General features: G+C 45.2%; 2 protein-coding genes across 2 annotated transcripts; one reads left to right on the forward strand and one right to left on the reverse strand.

Moving 5' to 3' along the window:
* The first annotated feature begins 354 nt into the window (after positions 1-354).
* Positions 355-13470, forward strand: POMT1 (protein-O-mannosyltransferase 1). The gene is made up of 20 exons (XM_009892229.1): positions 355-479; positions 1165-1308; positions 1599-1705; positions 2314-2364; positions 2712-2858; positions 3887-3998; positions 4741-4806; positions 5360-5453; positions 5908-6063; positions 6673-6803; positions 7051-7146; positions 8534-8626; positions 9617-9713; positions 9805-9897; positions 10396-10516; positions 10713-10810; positions 11312-11425; positions 11942-12068; positions 12725-12902; positions 13135-13470. Exons 2-20 carry the CDS (start codon positions 1187-1189, stop codon positions 13307-13309), a joined length of 2178 nt encoding a protein of 725 aa, XP_009890531.1. The 5' UTR covers positions 355-479; positions 1165-1186; the 3' UTR covers positions 13310-13470.
* A 2935-nt stretch (positions 13471-16405) lies between these two features.
* UCK1 (uridine-cytidine kinase 1) lies at positions 16406-19732 on the reverse strand. Its single transcript, XM_009892307.1, has 6 exons — positions 19666-19732; positions 19033-19129; positions 18794-18936; positions 18600-18694; positions 17014-17062; positions 16406-16593 (listed from the first exon to the last, which is right to left on the reverse strand). Exons 1-6 carry the CDS (start codon positions 19730-19732, stop codon positions 16406-16408), a joined length of 639 nt encoding a protein of 212 aa, XP_009890609.1.
* Between the last annotated feature and the right edge of the window lie 253 nt (positions 19733-19985).

A 19985-nucleotide genomic window follows, 5' to 3' on the forward strand; every position in this document is an offset into this window, starting at 1 on the left:
AAGCGGGAACAAGGCCTGGGAGGGTGGTTAGTGGTCTTACTGCCCCCTCATAAGGCTTACAGAATGGGGTGCGAAGCCTGGTAGAGGGCTAATGGTTCTGTGAGGAGGTGTATGAGGTCTGGGGAGAGAGGTAGTGCTGCAGTCCTGCCCCTGCAGTGCTGCAGGGAGAAGCAGGGTCCTCTCCATCAGGGTGGTCTTTGGGGTCCCCAGGGCCTGCGAGGTGATGGCTTGCCCTTGTCCCAAGGCAGTGGTGTGGTGTCCCCAGTGCCAGTGGAGACCACAGCTTTGCAAGGGGCTTCTTACAAAAGCGTTTCACAAGGCAGTGGGCAGCTGAACAGCCCTTGTGTTTTGTAGGTAGTGAGAAACAAGGACGGTGGTGCCATGCTTCATGGTGGTGATGTGCTTGCTGTCTTGCTTTATTCTCCCCTGATCAAAGCCGTGCAGATGGATTTATTCCGGTAACTTTCAGTCGTATTGAGGTGAGGAGATATAACACTGATTCCCTACTATTTTCTGACCTAGCTTTTAGCTGTTCTGCCTAGAGTAGAGCTCAGCCCTGCTTCCTGCAGCACTCCCCCCTAGGTTGCGCTAGAGCCCTACAGCACCTACACCTGTGCTCCGATAGCCAGCTTTTTAAGACAGAGGATGTTTACGGGTTCTGTCCCCTGCCACCCACTCACCCACCCCTCTTCCCCCAAAGAAATACACTCAGTTTTGAAGGAAGTAACTCTTTTTATTTTTTTTAAAGCTACATGAACAGCTCGGTGCCTGAGCATGTGGTTTGCCTATCACTAGCATCAGAATTTGGGCTGGGAGGTTTGCTTAGCGCAAAGCAGAATATAGGCTTGAATTAAGCTATGGTGTTTCTGCAGAACCAGTGTAAGAATAAGCGAAGTTTCTAGCTTATTATTGGTGACAGAGAACCATACACATGTAGAAGCAGGGCAGATGAAAAGTTACATGTGTGTGTTTAGTAACTTCATTTTCACAGTTACTCCAGTAGATACAGCAGAAAACAGAAATGTGGAAAGCAAGAGAACTTTGGAAGACCAGTTACCATGAGCGACTGTAGTAGAAAGTAGTGGTGTGTGCTTTCTGTCAAATGATCTTCAGCTACCTTTGAGCAAAAGGGTGACTGCTGCTCTTCTCTCTTTGCTCTCAGAGGTTCAGACAGACCTTTTACAGGATGTTGGGATTTCTGAAGAATCCTGTGGTGGTTACTGCCGAGATAAATGTGAACCTCATGGCATTGACTGTGATTGGATTAATAAGCCGTCTTTGGGGGCTTTCCTATCCACGGGCTGTAGTGTGAGTAGAATAGTTTATTTTCTACTTGAATAACACAGACTTGTTTTTTAAACATTTGTGAGTAAGAATACAGGAGCGGAAGAGCAGAGCTTGCCTGATGTTAGCCTCTGTAAATACGGCGGTAGTGTTTCCCTAATAGAAACTCCTGAGGGGAAGGTGAAGGGGCAAAGTCAGTGTGCTTCTTTGTATTCTTAACTTTCTGCCAACACGGTGTTTCTTCTCCTAGTATCCCTGTAGCCTGCAGGATACTTCCAGTTAGATTTGACATATTTTTGCCTCTTGTGTTTCAGTTTTGATGAAGTTTATTATGGCCAATTTGTTTCCCTCTACATGAAGAGGATTTTCTTCGTGGATGACAGTGGCCCACCTTTTGGCCATATGCTGTTAGCTTTGGGAGGTAGGATGTCTCCTGAAATTGGGAAGTCTCTGTTGTCTGTTGCTGTGGAAGAGAGATGTGCTGTTAGAAATGAGTTGTCATATTCTGTGTCTGGGAAAGAGCACAAGGCAGCTGAGAGATTCTGATGTAGAGAGAATTAGGATTTCCCTTATTTAGTGTTGTTAGGGTGCTGTTGCATGAGTACTGGGGAGGGAATGGAGCTATGTATCCATTACCTCATTGTTATCCAATCCTTTGGATAAAGAGAAAGGTAAGATGAGAAGAACTAGTGACTGGAAATAGGAGGCAACAAGCAGACTTTCAGGCCTGAGTTACTTTCTGTAGCTGAGATATGCACGACATAAAAGTATCTGTATGGGAAGGAGAGATTAAATATACATGTAACTTTGTCACCGAGAATGTGTTGTTCCCAATTTATATTCTTTGTGCTTCTGCACATCATCAAGCACTGCTGCAGGCAAAACAGTGTGAAGGAGGACCCTTTTGGGAAAGAGGGCTTTCATGCATGGAAAAGCTATGTGTTTGGGAAATTGTTCCAGGGCCAGTTTAGCACCAGTTTTTATACTTGTTTTGAGACTGGAAATTCTGAATTGTTGCTTATGTTGTAGGTTACTTGGGAGGATTTGATGGAAACTTCTTATGGAACAGGATTGGAGCCGGTAAGAGCTGATTTTAACTCATTTCTCATTCTTCTGAGAAAATAAGCAGTATTTCAGTGGCCGACAGACTCCTTTTGCTTAACTAGTGGAAATAGTGCTTTATCTGAAACCCTCACTTCTTAAATAAGTCTTCTGCAGTTCTCTAACAGAAGTTTAAGGCATTATGATTCACACAGATTTTTTTAATCAGTTAAAACAGATTAAGAAGTAGAAGACGGACAACAAATTGCTAAAAGTAGGAGTTAGATTCAATAACTTGTTGCAGTCATGAGGAGTTCTGTATTGATCCATCCTCTCTGCAATTAATAGTTTCCAAATTTGTGCATCTCTGTTGCCTCCTATTTCAGAATATAGCATGAACGTTCCTGTTTGGTCCTTGCGACTCCTGCCAGCACTGGCTGGTGCTCTCTGTGTGCCTTTAGCATACCAGATCTTGGTAGAACTGCAGTTTTCCCATTGTGCCGCACTTGGAGCTGCTCTTCTGATTCTCTTAGGTAAGATTATTCCCCTGGGCCCCATTCTTCATACAGGGGGAGAAGGGTCCCTTTTCCCCTCGTGAATTTTTCGGGCGCATAAAAGCCTGGAGTAGCATCTCCCCACAGAATGCTAACAACATGTCAAACCCCGCTTTCAGCCCTGGCCTGTATCAGTCTCTGCTGTGCCTCTCTGGTCGCCTCTGTCCTTACAGCTCTGCAGCAGGCTGCCATTCTAGGCTGAGGCTTTATACCAGTTCATTTCATTATTCAGCAAAGTGGGCAGCCTTCACAGCCTCACGGAAAACCGTGATTCTTGCATCCAAGGAGGCTTGTACTCTCTTCCTCAGAGTTTTGCAGGACGAGTTACAACATACTGGTTTTTAACAGCAGGATGCCCTACATCGTTGTTGGAGCACATCAAATTTCTTCATCTCAAAGCTGCAGCAAAGCAGTCTGTGTCCTTAGCACCGTGATTCGATTTGACACTGTTCCAGTGTGTATAACTTGTTGGGTTTTTTTTCTCTGAGGGGCTGCTGGCAACTTTGTGAAAGGAAAAGAGCCTCTCAGTAGCCCTTTAGCAGTCTTATAAGAGAAACCTCTCCTAGCTGCCGGCTGCTCTGATTCTGGCTCAGGGAATCCTGCACAAAGCAGCTCATTGCCACTCCCTTTCTTGAAGTTTTGTCATCATGCTCATTGTCTTGCTGGGGTCACTGTATTGACTCTTGTTGTCTTGAGAAGCCCAGTGTTGATTTTTTTTTTTTTTTGGCCTTTGTTGGAAAGCACAATACCTTTATCTGCCTCCTACCAGACTTTACTACTTGCTTACCTCTGTCCTTGGAGACAGTTACAGCCATGTACTTTGCTCCTCCTGGAGGGTTTTTGTCCCTTTAAACCCAGCACCTCCCAATTACAACCAGTAAGATTGCAAGTGAATTGGCTGTCCTTAAAGGGGCAGGTCCTTCTCTTGGATAATGATGTGATTGTCTGAGGTAGCACTTGCCAGCAGATAAGTTTCTCTAATTTTGTGTCTGTCTCTTTTCCAACAGAGAACTCTTTGATCACTCAGTCAAGGTTCATGCTCCTGGAATCAATATTGATTTTTTTTATCCTACTTGCAGTTTTGTCCTACCTGAAGTTCTACAATTTGCAAAGGCACAGGTAAAGCTGGATTGTCTCTCATCCTTTTGGATATTCTTGTGGTGACTTTTTTTTTGTCACAGACTGTGTGGGGTTTTTTTCTGGAAGTTACTTCACCATTGTGCAACTCACTTCATCTGTCTGTAAAACCAATGCTTTGACCTCTCATATGGCTGCCCTGGAAGTTTTCTCTTCTTAGCAGTGTTAAAGACTGTTTTAACTGGTAGCAAGGTTGTATTTTTTATTTTACATTAAAAATAAAATCCCTTGGGAGCACTCCTTTGCGCACCTAGATTTTTTATTGGAAGGTTTCCTTCTGTGCACAAAACCACTGATAACAACCAGTCACTTAGCGCTCCTTTGTTCCTGTTTACAGGCACTGAATTTAGAGATATTTGTCTCTTTTCTTGTGAGTTCACATGTTCTCTGATCCTTGCAGAGGATAAAATAATCTTTAGTAAAGTAAAATTATCTTTAAACTGAGCCCAGCAAGTGATTTAATACCTTTATTTTATCTATAGTATCAGAAGGCAGATAGCATTCAGTTTTGCTTTTCACAATACAGAGAAGTGCATTTAACAACACCCTGTAATTCTGGGCTGAGAGTTGGTGGCATGGGAGGTTCAGAATGAGATACCCCTGAGTAGAATAAGGAACAGGGGAGTCCTGCAACTTTTTTTTCGAGTTAAATTACCTGAATTCAGGATACTAAGAAAGTGCCCAGATCTCACCATAGCATCTTTCCTTTGTCCTGTTATTTAAGTTCCTTCTCTGGAAGCTGGTGGTTTTGGCTTCTGTTGACCGGAGTAGCTTGTTCCTGTGCAGTTGGGTAAGTGATGACATCTTTCTTTGTTTTACTAAGCTGACTTTCCTGCCTGCCATCTGAGGTGTCAGTAGGGCTTTGGATTTTGAAGACTGATTCTTTGTGCTGTTCTGAGCAGAACTCTCCATGACCTTTAGAGAGGATGTCAATTCACAGTGGGCAATAGCAGGTATTAGAGGGTACTGTCCTGGGAAGAACATAACACATTTCTTAGAGGTGGCTTTATTCTATAAATTAGCATCAGCGTTTCACCCCTCCCTCCTAGTTGCTTCAAGCTTCAGTAAGTCGGCATTTAGGGACTCTGTACTTTGTGATCTACTACCTTGTTATCGAGAAGGTTCTCTGTCACTGTGGTTATTTAATGTAACTGGCAAACAAATGATATCTTCTGGTGTCAAAGCCTTGAGGCTTATTTATGTTGTTGTACCAAACTTGTCATGGATCTAAGTCCTTGGACTTTATTGCATCCTGTTCCAGAGACAGTTTGAATGTTTATGTCTTGTATTAGGTAATTGTGTAGTTTTTAACTAAGTTCATTTTTTATGCACTTGCTTCTCAGAGTGAAATATATGGGCCTGTTTACCTATATGCTGCTCTTGACCGTCGCAGGACTCCACTTCTGGCACATGATAGGAGACCAAAACTTGTCAAATGTAGGTAGCACAACATGCAAAATATATTATGTGTAACTTTTCAGTACAGGAGCCAGCTAGGAGCCTTGCAAGCCCATGCTGTCTGTAGCTGGTTTTTGTACTAAAATTCCTTGTCATAGTCTGCAAACCCTCCTGTCATAGAACAGTTTCCCAGCTCAGCTGCTGGAGAAGATGGAGTTAAATTTAAGATAAGCATGTGTGTGTGGCTGGCTTTTCTGCCCTTATCCCTGTCTTCATGATTTGTGGCTCAAAATCTATACTGTTTCACATACCTCCTGCTGGCTCCAGTTCAGATCCTCAGTGGAAGTTATCCAGTTGTCCGTGAAGTTATAGCTGAGTAAGGGTGGTTGGGGAAACTTAAAAAAAGACAAACAAAACAAGCCAAGTGCACTAGTATTTTTAATATTTTTAATACCTGGAGCATGAAATCAATGAATTCTCTGTGTTTTTCTAGGTTTCCTTGATGTGCCATTTTCTAGCTAGGGCACTGGCCCTTGTCATCATCCCGGTGGCAATGTATCTGTCCTTCTTCTATGTTCACTTGACTTTGCTGTATCGCTCTGGGCCTCATGACCAGATTATGACAAGTGCTTTTCAAGCCAGCTTAGAGGTAAAGGAAGTGTGGTCATGAAACTGATTTATTAGGGGAGAAGAGGGGGAAATTTGTCTTGTGTTCACTATTAGAAGAAAGGCGTGCAATTTTGTTCTTTTGATCCTGCATATTTGTTTCTTTTATATCATTTAACTACTCTGCTGCTGTAGTACTGCTCTAAGATGAAGCAATAATGACTGAAATCCTAATAATGGATGAAAAGCTTTTCCTGGTGAACCAAGAACGTTATGTTCACTCTTCTGGTGAATATTTGCCCCTTCCTACAGGAAAACTCCACAGAAGTAGATACAGTACTGAACTTCTAAGTGATGATGTTGTATACTACAGGATGATAGTATAATTTTCTGTAGAACAGTGCTTAGTCTGTCTTTTAGAACAGCATAGCTTTAGGGATATTCCCTAAGACGCTGTAGTCTTTCAGGCATTGGAGTATTTACTATTTGCTGAGTATGGTTCTGCAAGACGTGATTTTTGTAGATACAACCAAATGAGAAAGCATGGTGCTAAGATACTGCTATGTTAAAGTGACACGTGACTCAATAGAATTTAAACAGCCTCTGGATTGTTTCTTCTTCTTTCCACTTACCCTGTCATTATACTTCTCAGGGTGGGCTGGCTCGAATCACTCAGGGTCAGCCCTTAGAGGTGGCCTACGGCTCTCAGATTACTCTGCGGAACGTGTTGGGCAAGCCCATGCAGTGTTGGCTCCATTCTCACACAAATACTTATCCCATCAGGTGAGGAATCTGGTTGGGTCTGTATTGTTAGGGTGAGAGCGTGCTCTGGTTTTTCACCTGCCAGTCCAAGTATCTCAGTTGGGGTCCCGACAATCTCTTAATCCTTCAGAGCACACTGCAGATGAACAAATTCTCTGTGCTCTGTAGGAACAGAGCCAGTGATCTGGTGCTGTTTTGTATTGCTGTGACTCTGTTGAGCACAGAAATGTACTGTTACCAGTGGGGTTTTTTTTAACCTTTTGTACAGGTATGAGAATGGCCGAGGTAGTTCCCATCAGCAGCAGGTGACCTGTTATCCCTTCAAGGATGTGAACAACTGGTGGATCGTCAAAGATCCTGGGATGTGAGTATGCAAGAGATTTAAATGCCAAGATGCCATAAGCATAGCTTCTGTATGCTTCTATACCCTAACCAGGGCTTGGATTGGACATAACTACCCTCTGCTTGTGGGCGTAGAGGCCACGTGTGATCCTGAGCAAGTAATTTCAGCTCCAGGGTTGGTAAGGGCAGCTGTTTGCACAGTCCTCCTCAGTATGGTAAAAGCGTTATTGAGGACTCCGAAATTCCATCTGAACCACTCCTGCCAGAACGCGGGCTGTGCTGTGCCCAAGGGGAACTTTAAAGACTCATGAGACTGGTGGGAATTCTTCAGGTGCTTTGCATGAAAGGGAAGTTCTGGTTTTTGAAGTGTGTGAGCCATGGCATTAGAGTGCCTTGATGAGTTTTATCAAACATGAATGGTCTCAGAAGAGAGTAGAGATCACTTCTGCAGAATGAGTATTTCTTTGTGTTTAAAGTGTGGGTTGAGCTGTAGAATCTGCCACATGGGGAGGGATTCCAAGTGGATGCCTGTGCCTGAGAGGCCTGGCTTCTGCTGAACTGTTTTGCCATTGTAACTGTCAGTGGAGAGCAAGACTCTTTGTTCTTGTAGTTTTGCCAGTAAAAGCCCTTTTGTGATATCATTTCATACTGACCAAAAAGTTGCCTCTGTACGTTTCTTATGTTGCTCTGGGAACTGTATAAACAGTCCTACCAGAAGGACTGTGTGCCGTTATAAATCATATCCACATTGGGAAGGTTTGCCCATAGTGCAAACCTTTCAAGCAGGGACTCTGCCAGAACCACGGAAACCCGGTATCTTCTTAAAATTCTTCAAACTCCAGACTTCTGCAAGCCCTGGAGGATATGAAGTCCTGCTATAGAACAGTAAAATCCAGGCAGCAGTTCGGTGAATTGCAGCGTTCCCCTTTGCCAAAGGGGGAATAGGCCTTAGCCCTGTCCAGAAGCGCGATGACAGTTTGGTCTTCATGGTGGAGATAGCTGTTGATCTCTCTTATAATTCTGCCAAAAGTGACATCAGTTGTGGTCCGAACACCTGTCAGACCTCACGGAAGCACTTACTCATTTCACAGAAGCCACCAAGCAGCTGCGTGGTGGGAATAATCTGAACTCGCTCCTGACTGACCTGAATTCGGACCACTGACCTAATGGCTGGGATGTCAGTATCCCATTACCAATTGCCTGAGTCATTCTGTCCTTAACTTACCTTTGCCTTGATGAGCTTTGTTTCCGTTCTGGTACAATCTATAGATTGCTTGAATTTCTCATCTTACTGCCTAAATGTCTGTGTCCCTGCCTGCAGCTTCTTGACCTAACAGTTTGGTCATGACAAGGTTGAGTTATATAGAAAGAAGAATGTAACCACTTCCTCTTGGGTGTCACTCCACCAGGCAGCAGCTGGTGGTGAGTAACCCACCCCGTCCTGTCAGGCATGGACACATCGTGCAGCTGGTCCACGGCATTACGACTCGGTACCTCAACACGTAAGTCCTTTCCTCATCCTCTGCTCTGCCGAGCCCGCTGGCTCATTCTGCTTTGTTGTCTCTCAGAATAACTATTAAGGGGTCGAAGCGCAGTGACCTTTGCATTCAGATATGCTATAAACTGCCCGTTATTCATGGATTCTTAAAACGGTGGGGCTAGGAGAGACCTCATGTGGTTAGTTAAGCAAGCCATCCCCATGGCCCAGAGAAAGGATGCTGTATGCTTATTTATTTTTTGCAGTTGACTTGGCAGTGGGATTTGATACTAGTCACAAACTGTTCAGTGGCTGCTAGCTGTTTCTGGTCTTCCAACTAATGGCCTTTAGAGGGGCTAGTGGTGATTTCACCCATGTTCACAATTCGTGATAGTTCTGGAGATTCCTAAATACATAGTCCTCTTCACTGCCTCTGCTCCAGGCAGGTGCAGATATTTAGTATTTTGTGTGACTGTTAACCCAAAGTCGTGTACCAGCTCCGCTGACTTTGATGGCATACTCCTGTGTGAAGGATGTGCTCTGAAAGTTAGGAAGATGTGTTGGAGAATACAGTGTGCTGTGGCTGATTGCCTGGGATTCTTGCCTGTTTTGCAGTGAAATTGCCTCCTGACTGCTTCCCGGAGGGTGTCTTGTGTACTCAGATTAGGACGCGGGGTGTTCTGAGCTTAAGTTTTTGCTATGTCCCTTCCAAACCTAATTTGTTCGTTATTGGAAACCTCAATGAACAGTGTCTCTGTTTGTCACAATCAGTGCTTGTTCCTCAGCCTGGCATAGCTGGCATCTGTATTGGCTTCCTCGGAGCCTTTTCCTGGCAGCTCTTGGTAGTGGGGGGCGTTCGCTTTCAGAGTAAACAGTGCAATCTGTGTAAATGAGTTACTTGGTTTTGCTTTAGTACTGAATCTGGTCTAAGCCAATTCAATACCTTTATGGGTTTGCTTTTATTTGGGGAATTTGGGAAAAGGTGTTGGAGGATCTTACTTTGCTTGTCTTCTAGGCATGACGTTGCTGCCCCTCTTAGCCCCCACTCCCAAGAAGTTTCCTGCTATATTGATTATAATATCTCCATGCCAGCACAGAACCTCTGGAGAGTGGTGAGTGGTCAAAGAGAAGGGAGAAGCTCATCATGTTCCAGCAGAAACAGCTGAGACAACATGACGATCAAAAGATGTCTTTCTGTTGTAGGAAATTGTAAATCGGGAGTCTGACACAGATGTGTGGAAAACAATTCTGTCAGAAGTGAGGTTTGTTCATGTGAACACCTCTGCAGTGCTAAAGGCAAGTGGATTTATGTTTATTTGGCTATAGCTTTTCCTCCATGCAGCTCTTGTAATCTCATAAACTACTAATCTTTCTGCTCCAAAATGTCTAAACCACTAAACAAAGTAAGTAAATAAAAGGAAACAATAAACTTGCTCAGTGTGATAAAAGAGCAGCATGTGTTTCAGGTAGTCACACTCCATTCCTTTTCAGCGTGCAGAGCTGTCCTGCTTCTCAGGAGGTTGTGACCAACTTACACAACTGGGCCTTAAATACTGCCTCAGAAATTGATGCTGGGTCTGTGTGTAGTATGTGACAGCGGCTGGAATAGTTCAGGATCTATTCGCGGAGTTTGCCAGAATCACTGACTTCATGGCTGTAGCATTTATTGAGACAATATTGCATGGTGACTCTTCACATACTTTCTAGCAACCAAAACTCAGGCAGGTCTAGAAACCTGTAGCCTGAGGCTCAAATTGGCAGCACTGTAAGTTTACAGTCATCTTTCACTTTCAGCTCAGTGGAGCATCTTTACCTGAGTGGGGATACCGGCAGCTGGAGGTGGTTGGAGAGAAGCTGTCCAAAGGCTACCACCAGAGCATGGTGTGGAATGTGGAAGAGCACAGATACGGGAAAAGTATGTCTCAGCCATATTCTCGAAGCAGACCTCTGTGACTGGGGGAGGCTTCATGTTGACGGGAAGGTGGTATCGTGTATATGTATGTTCAGCAAGCTCTGGCTCTATCATGATGTCAGAATCCTTACAAATCCCCTTAGAGCGTTCTTGCAGTTGGACTGTGTAGTTATTTCTAAACTATGCTGTTTTCTTCCAGGCCAAGAGCAAAAAGAGAGGGAAGTGGAACTCCACTCTCCCACACAGATGGATATAAATAAAAACCTCAGCTTCATGGCGAAGTTCATGGAATTGCAGGTGAGTGTCGTCTTACTCCCTTCATCTTTCCTTCTGCTGCAGAGCAGGAACCTGAGCATTTGTGCAAACTCTGAGCCTTCATTGTTTATTCCTTGCTGATAGAGCACTCACTGAAAAAAAAATATTTCTAAGTGCACTTAGGAGGGCATTAGAGACCTGTGCTGTTCAGTAACGAATACCCAAGCGATTTTTAAAAAAAAAAAAAAAGGAGGAGGAGGAAGATCAGCTGGGCACCCAGAAGCTGTCTGAAACTGAACTGTAATGTGTTGTATATGCAGTCAGTAGTGTTGATGTCCCTTACTACCACTGTAGAAATTCACTGAGGAAAGTGCATTACATAAGAACAAAATAAAACCATTGTATTGATCAGTATCCAGTATGAGATACCCTAAATTTTTCTCCACTCCCAGGTTAAGACTTGACCATCTTATATCTGGAGCTGTTCACCCATGCTATCCCACTCATCGCTCCAATTCTGAAAGCCTTCTCTTTTTTTTCTAGTGGAAAATACTCACATTAAAAAATGAAGACACAGAACATAAATACAGCTCCTCTGCCCTTGACTGGATCACAATGGACACAAATATTGCTTACTGGCTCCACCCAACCTCCGGTGTAAGTATGAGGGGTAGAAGTAAATGTGAACCTGGTGAAGAAAACAGACTTCAGTTCAGATGTGAACTCCATAAGTGTGAGTGAGAGCAGGGCTGCTGTTCCAGCCAAGGAGCTGCTCCGGGATGGACTCTTCCTATATTAAGAATGTATTTTCCCTGAGGGTTGGGTGGGTTTTTTTGGCATACAGCTTTGACAGTAGTTGCTTTTTAATTAAATCATGTTTTCTTGCACTTTTTTTTTTCTTTGTAAAGGAAAACTGCCATTTAATCATTTCTATTATTGATGCCATTTAGAAGATGAGTTCATCTCCAATAGCATCTTTTAAGTGCCTTACATTACAAAAGAGTCTTGAAGCAACAAAGTTTATCGGCTTGCTTTGTTCCGGGAAAGATCAGGTTACTAGCCAGGCACATGCTGAAGTTTAATTTAGCAAATCTGTGTAGGCAGTATTTAAAGTTATCTAAAAGAACTGCAGCATGTTCCTGCTCCTGGCTTAGACCATCTTCTGTTCTGCAGGCCCAGATCCACCTCCTTGGGAATGTCGTCACATGGGCTTCAGCTAACGTTGCTGCTCTGGTCTACACGTGTCTGTCCCTGTGGTACTTGATACGACGAAGAAGAAAAATTTACGACATTCCTGAAGGTCAGATTCCATTTTGTGTGTGTGTTTGTGCATGTTGAGGCGTGGGGGGGTTGTCGCTTGTTCTGCTACACTTTAATGGCCCCAGAGCCACATTTTTGCAACTATGTGCTTGGCTATGCTAGCACTTGTTCCTGCTCCCTAACCCTGAAATTTTTATTAAACGTGAAGAGAATGATTGTGGTCATTGCAATATGACCACCACCTTATGAGACAACATAGTAGCCAGCGTAATATTTATTTGAATCATTCCCTGGACCTAAGAAATCTCAAGGTGTCAGATTTGGATTCTACTGAGCCCTTTTGTGATGATGTAAAAGAGGTAGGGACTGGCCATGTAGGGAGGGGTTTATTTTAGATGTGTTCATTCCAGCTGAGGAACCCCCTCCTCTGTGTGGCTGGGCAGTTTCACGCTGACCCTTCTGGCGGTACATTTTGTTGTCCTGTGGTGAAGCTGCTTCATGTTGGCTGTAATCACTTCATAAAAGCATGACAAAAATTAACTATATCCCTCAGTTGAGTGTGGTCAAGCTAAAGGTCATAATAGCACAAACTGTAGGGAGGGCGGAGGGGGGGAAAGAAACCACACGGGTAGGCAACCTCTTAGCATCTTTAGGTTTCCAGGGACCATGCTTTGAGCTATCTCCTGTCTTCTGCAGATGCGTGGCAGCTGTGGGTGTCAGCCGGGGGAATCTGTGTTGGAGGCTGGGCTGTGAATTACCTGCCCTTCTTCCTGATGGAGAAAACCCTTTTCCTGTACCACTACCTGCCTGCCCTCACATTCCAGATTCTCCTGATTCCCATCGTATTACAGCATCTTGGCAATCATCTCTGCAGGTATTTGGTTTTAACAGATAGATAGATAGATAGACAAGAGAAATGACACGGTTCTTTTCTCCAGGGTTGTCACCTGGGGAAGCTGCTGCAGGGAAAGCAGTGATTTTTCCAGCAGTGGCTAACTTTGGCATTTGCCTTTAGAAAAGACAGGCCAGATTTAGGTCTTCCTTTTGGATGAAGTTTTTGGCCAGCCTTGATGTAACTTGACTGCTCTTTACCTCTCTCATCCCAGATCTCTGCTTCTCAAGAGCATGTTCAGTGCATTGATCGTAGCCTGGTTCTCTTCCGTTTACCTTGTCTATCGCACATTCAGCCCTGTGACCTATGGGGAGCCCTCGCTGTCTGTTACTGAACTCAAGGACTTGCGCTGGAAGGACAGCTGGAACATCCTTATCCGAAAACAGTAACAATTACAGTCTTGTTACAGGCAAAAGGAAACGACTTTTATGCAAAGCCAAGAATTTATTGTTAGTATAACTGAAATCTTAACAGTCTGATCAAGTAATTGGTCGTAGTCCAGGTCTAATTATTACAGGAAAAGAAAATAAAAGAATACTGTTACAGAAAAGGTCTCAACAGTAATATAGCTGTTATGAGCCCAATTCTCAATCTCTACCCCCATTACAGTCACCCTTCCACTGCTCTGAAGGTTGGTGACCAGTCAACAGCATCCCAGGTCCTTTGCTGGGAAGAGTATGCTGCAAGGGTTTCTTCTTCCTCTTTCCTGGGAGTATATTGGTGATGGTTTCTTCTTGCACTACACTGCACTTTGGGCTATTTTGTATGTTCCCTAGCACCTTGGTCTGCAATTCCATGTTAGAAGTTACTATAAATAGATTCTCTCCAACGTATCAATACTTTTTGCTGGTTTCTGTTACTCCTGTCAGTAACTGGCCCTGCAGCCTTCAGCATCATCCCATGACTATATTCCTCAACAATGCATTATTTGCCCCCACTTTGAACGCTCTGCTGTCATCCCTAGTTCCTTACATTACAGCATTAAGCTAGGTTTATAAATAGTTCTTTCAGCATAGAATAATGACTTGTTACTATTATCTATGTATAATCATTTGGCATAACCACAATTTTTATGAAGCTAAGCAAAACAAAAAGACATTAAAAAAATTGCTGTTACAGCTAAACAAGCTAAACCAAAGCCAAGAAGTCAGCCAAAGCCAGAAGCATCCTTTGGCCTTGTGCCGTTCATGTGAAGCCTGTGAGTAGCAATGGCGGTATTGTATTTACTGGGCTGCAGGGTTATACCTCAGCTCTCATAGGAAGAGGAACTCTTGAGCAAGGCAGAACTCATCATGCTGACAAAAAAACCTGCTCCAGGCTTGTACACATGGGTTCAGGGTAAAAACATTGTAGGTAACTCAGCTCGTGCCCAGGCCTGCACCACCAGAGGAGTTCACAGCGTCGGAGACGGTGCAAGTGAAGGACTAGCATCGCTCAGTGGGGGATTTGCAATAGCTCTGTACAGGCATCGAACAAGGGTTATAGTCCTACGCCACGTCTGATTTTTTTTTTTCTTTTTTTTTTCCATGTGGCTGCATCAGCAGGATCTTGCAATACAGCTCAAAGCTGACTGAGAACAGTCCTGGACAGACCAGGGTGCTTTTCACTGTAGAGTTCCTTACAACTGCTATTCAAGGCTGCTTTGAGCTCCACGCCTCCCCCAGAGGAAGGTATGATCAAACACCACAGTCATTCAAAGTAGGTTTTAGTGACTATTTTCCTCCTACTTAAATCAGCCCCAATAGCTAATGCTTCAGTGCAGTAGCTCATACTCTAAGTCTGTCACCCTGAGCTAAGCAGCACGCAGCAGCAGTTTGGAAATTAACTGCTTTCTCCTCAGCCTTACAACAGTGCACCCACTGAACTGTGGTGATCACTAATAGATAATGAACCATTACCTATTTCCAGTGTTGAAAAGACTGTAGGGATGATAGCGCAGACTGCATTTTTTAAATTTTTTTTCTTCTCTAAAGCTTCAGTCATTACAGAACTAACACTAACAATCTGAGTTAAGGGGAGAGAGAACTGTTGAGTATAAGAGTATCTCCAGAAGTGTTCCTTTCTGTACCTTCATGCTGGTGTAGTGCAAGTAGCACAAATACCTTTTATATAAAATGGTCATTTCTGCTCACTGTTTGTTCATTTGTTTATTAGCCAAAGTAACACACCCACAACCAACACAGCCAGACCCTGGTTTTAGAAAACTAGCAAATATGAAAAAGTTCCTCATAATAATATTTCCCCCCACCCTCATTCTTAAAATTACACCATAATTCCAGACTCAAGAAGGATACCACAAGGACATTTTCAAAGGCCCAACTGGCCCTTCATTTCAGAATTTCTTTCCAAAAACTTCGTGTTGCTGCAGTATCACTTATCTGGGGTAAACTCCAGAAACTGGGATATCACTGTTTATACTTCCAGCCTCTTGTCTGCTCTTTTTAGAAAACCAGACGTTCTTGAGTTTAAGCTGCCCGAGTGCTAGGCAAGCACTTTGACCCTGTTTGAGGGTAGAAGCATGTCCAGAGCAGTTTGGGCCAGCAGAAAGAAGGAGGGTCTTGCAATTCACAGCTTTCCCCCTTGCTGATCTCACCACCCAGCTCTGGAAGCGGACGGATTCCGCCCAGCAGAATCTGCAACCAGCAGTACAGAAATGCCCTTAAAGACACTAATACTGACAATGTCAGGTTTCTGTTTCCATGAGCAACTCAATCCAGTTGGAGCTCACACATTCAGTAACTCTGGTAAAGGAGATTATTTGGGTACAAAAAATAATCATACAGTGTAGCAACGTTTGGGAGCTTAGAAAGGAATAAATTAGGAACCAGAATCGCACAACTTCTTGAGCCTGTCCCCCTGATGAACTGCAAAGTTCCCATTTGTCCCAGACAGTCTCTGTTTCATCTCTGTCTCAGGGGAGAGATTCCTCTACAGGTCAAACCCCCACATGCTACTACAGGCTAAAAAAGGAGGCTGGCCAGCAGGAGAGCAACGCCGGAAACTCAAGGTGCCAACAAGGTGGAGACAAGAAGGACTGCACCTGCTTGTTAAAATTAATGGGGTGTAAGCTAGAGACCTTTTTCGTTTGAAAAAAGCAGCAGATAGTTTTCCTGCTAAGGAAGATCAACATCAGGGAAATGAGGTATCTTGCTAATCACCTGGTAGCGCTTAATTTTCAGGGGAGACTTCGGCATTAGATCTCATTTTGAAAATTAAAAAATGGCAAGTGGCACTGCCTTTAACCAGGTCATCAAGTAACATAACTCCAGACACCGTAGGGAGAAAAGGGAGGGGGCTTGGAGGGGAGAGGGGCAGTAGGCCAACTCCTTCCTCTCCCCTCTGTGAGAAGTTTCACACCAGTATCCCCTCTGCTGCTAGGATCGTTTAAAGGGCACTTCACCAACCATTCTGTTGAAGTCCTCCTTCCCCAAAGTTGTCTTCAATGTTGGTCTGGACCAGAGGCAAATCCTTCAGACGCTGACAGGTTAGTGCGGACGGCTGCTGGACTCCAGGTGGGAGCGTTTGCCGGCCGCTAGCACGCTGCTGCTCTCTGTTTGTTCAGGGAACGGGCGCTTGTAGGTCCGACCGTGTCCGTTCATTGCCCCTCGCTGCCACTTGCAGATGTCTCCGTTCAGGATGTCTTGAATGTGCTGCACTATGAGGTTTATAGCAACTGCAGAGAGGAATGGGAAATACGGGCCACATCAGCTTTCGTAGCCAAGCTATCTAGAAAATGTGGAGCATTCAGCCCTGTTCGACTCAAGTTTTAACAACAAGCCCTTAAATGAAGCTATGCCTGCCCTCTGCAGTGAGGTCAGACCTCAACAGAAACCAGCAACAGCAACACCAGCTTTAACACTGGTGTCCTGCTCTGCATCTCCAATCGCGTGTCACTTTTTCCAGCCCTCCACAGGCTGAGCAGCTGGTCATCCCGGTCAGGCGCTGAGCAGCTCCCTCCCCTGCAGCCCTCCAGCAAAACACCTTTCCTCAGAAGCATGCAAACAAGACCAAAACAGTGTGCCACCTGCTCTCTTCCCAACCCCAAAGGCGGTGTCCCCAGAGAAATCAGACAGAGAAACGAACTCCCTTTTACCCATGTTGTCAACTCCTCGGGGGATGATCACATCCGCATACTTCTTTGTCTGCAAAACAGAAACCGTTATGGAGACCGTTAATGGAAAAAGCCAGCTTTATTCTAATCATCAGAGGGCTGGAGCCCCTCTGCTGGGAGGACAGGCGGAGAGGGTTGGGGGTGTTCAGCCTGGAGAAGAGAAGGCCAAAAAGGGGAGACCGCAGAGCCCCTTCCAGTGCCTAAAGGGGCTCCAGGAGAGCTGGGGAGGGACTCTTGATCAGAGAGGGGAGCGATAAGACAAGGGGTGATGGTTTTAAACAGAAAGAGGGGAGATTTAGATTAGATACTAGGAAGAAATTCTTTACTCTGAGGGTGGTGAGCCCCTGGTGCAGGTTGCCCAGAGACGCCTTGGCTGCCCCATCCCTGGAGGTGTTCAAGGCCAGGTTGGACGGGGCTTGGAGCAACCTGGGCTGGTGGGAGGTGTCCCTGCCCAGGGAAGGGGGGGTGGAACTGGGTGTTCTTCACGGTGCCTTCCAACCCAACCCATTCTGTGGTTCTAGGAAGAAACTACCAAACACCAGAAAGCTGAGGGCAAAGATGGAGGGATTTCTACGCTCTGGGACTGCAGAAGTGCTCCCTCATAGTAACACCTAAATGAATTGAGACATCACACTGGCAGACACGCACTGGGATTAAGGTCAGGGACTGTTCTTACTGCCCCTTTGCAGTGAATCAGCAGGTAGAAGCAGCAGGTCATGTGGAGTACTTGCTTTTACGCTCCTGAAGAGCGTGCTGCCTTCAAATGGGTCGCCGGCTTCGAGGCTGAGCTCTGTTTGCTAAGAGCTGGTTCTAATCAGCATTTCACAAGCCGTTGCTAAATCTCTGCTGAGAGCCAAGGTACCCAACGTGCGTGTGAAATTCCTTCCTGCCTCTGATGACATTTTATTGATTTTTACCACCATTGGGGCCCCCGTTTGCTTTTTTTTTTTCCCCCTACTTATAACAAGGCTGGCAAATTCAGCATTTCTAATGAGTACTTTTACAATCCCAGAATTGCTTTGATCTAGAGCAAGAGGCGCCTGAGTTAGCCTTTTCCATCTTATTTAATCCACATACAGGATTTTGTTCTCGAAGGGTTTTTTTTACAAATTAATTTGATTGCGTGAGCACCTAAATTGGCCCCGCGCTATATGGCATAGCAAGCAGACACTGTAGCGGTCTGCCCAAGGTTTTCACCGGTGATCCCTGCTGAGAGCGAGTCTGCTGGAAACTAAGCTCTTCTTTCTTCCGGCAAGACTTCAGAATAAATGCAGAGTGGGAGCGTTTCAGTCACAGGGACCCATGCTAAACCAGCCACGGCAGCGAGCAGTGCGAAAATGTGCACAGCCTCTAGGGATTTCCATGGTGCTTTGCAACACAAGGCACCAACCGCTTCAGTTCCTTAAACAAGCAGCTTGTAACGGTTAAATAGATGAGGCAGAGGGGAGAGCGTGGGACTTGCGAAGTGCAAATATCAAAAGGCACCACTGCTGCATCGACAGTGCAGGTGACCCTGCTCCTTCTCTCCTCCCAAAACCCACAAATCAAATTAGTGAAACACTTAGTACCGGTAAGCAGAACTCCTCAAAGGCAGGCTTGACGAACGTGGTGTACTGGGTGAGGATCTGCTCAAGGTCCCTCCCACGTTTCATATCTCGCAGAACTGGGACGGGAAGATAAAAACCCATGAGTTTTACCACATGGCTGGGGATGGATAAGGACCACGAGCAGGCTGACGCTGCCCGTGACGGCCGAGCATTACCCCTGCGGGACAGCCGGACATCGGAATCCGTGTCAACAAAGAGCCGGAGATGGAACATGTCCCGAATGTCTTGATTGTAGAAAACCAGGATCCCTTCGAAGAGGACAACATCAGCAGGATAGACCACCGTCGTCTCTGCCAGCCTGCCGGCAAAGAACACCCAGAGCGCGTTGTTAAATGGGTCTCACGCCACAGTCAAGCAGCGCGTCCCCAAGACTTCGCACAAAACCCAAACCTACCTAGAATGGGTCACGAAGTCATAGGTTGGTACCTCAACTGTCTTCCCCTCAACAATGTTTTTCAGGGTTGTGTGCATCAAATCGTTATCAAAAGCGTCTGCAAGAGGGAGGTTTAAAGAGGAAGATGTTCCAATGCTGCTGCATCAAATGTTGTGCTCAGATTTTCTAGACCTGATGGAAAAACTCTGCCGAGTATTACACCAGGAAAAGAGGAACTTATGCTTTATCCTTTCCTACCAGCAGCAATCCAACGCTCCCCACCCGAGCTATAATTGCTATACTTCATTACAGAGAAAAGGAAGAGAGAATTTGCCGTTTATAAGCAACTACAACACAATGAAATTAAGAACCCAAATGTGAAGCTGGTAATTGCATAATTTTACCAAACCACTTGGTAATTGTATAATTTTGTACAACTCTTTCAGCCTGTTAACTGAGAGCAATTTAGAAAACCTCAGACACCCGTAATGCTTTTCATTATCTGCCCTGGTGAAGCTACAGCAGGCTCCAGACTTCAGCCCAGGGCAGATCATTGTCCCGTTTGCAATCCGTAGCGCTCCCCCGAGCAAGGGGAGCAGCTCTTTACGCGGATGAGAAACATCAGGAAAGGATTTGGGGATGGATGTAGTTTACCACTGAGCCTCTCATCAGCTGAGGATGAGGAGGCAGAGCGCCGTGCGAGTGGGATGCTCTCCAGCATCGCTCTCTCTGCCCTAAACCGGCAGTTGCCACCTGCAGCAGCGCAGCGGTTCCCGACCGCAACGTGTACCCGCGAGGGACAAACGCAGGATCATTTGGGCTGGAAAAGACCTTTAAGATCATCCTTTAAGAGTCCAACCGTGAACCCAACGCTGCCAAGTCCGCCACGTGTTTTGGAGTGGGCAAGAGCGTTTCTGCTACCCAAGACTTGTCACTTTCCACAAGCCCTTTCAGCAAACCCCACGACCTCCAGC

This window comes from Charadrius vociferus, unplaced genomic scaffold, assembly GCF_000708025.1.
Source record: "Charadrius vociferus isolate BGI_N301 unplaced genomic scaffold, ASM70802v2 scaffold549, whole genome shotgun sequence".
Lineage (NCBI taxonomy): Eukaryota > Metazoa > Chordata > Aves > Charadriiformes > Charadriidae > Charadrius > Charadrius vociferus.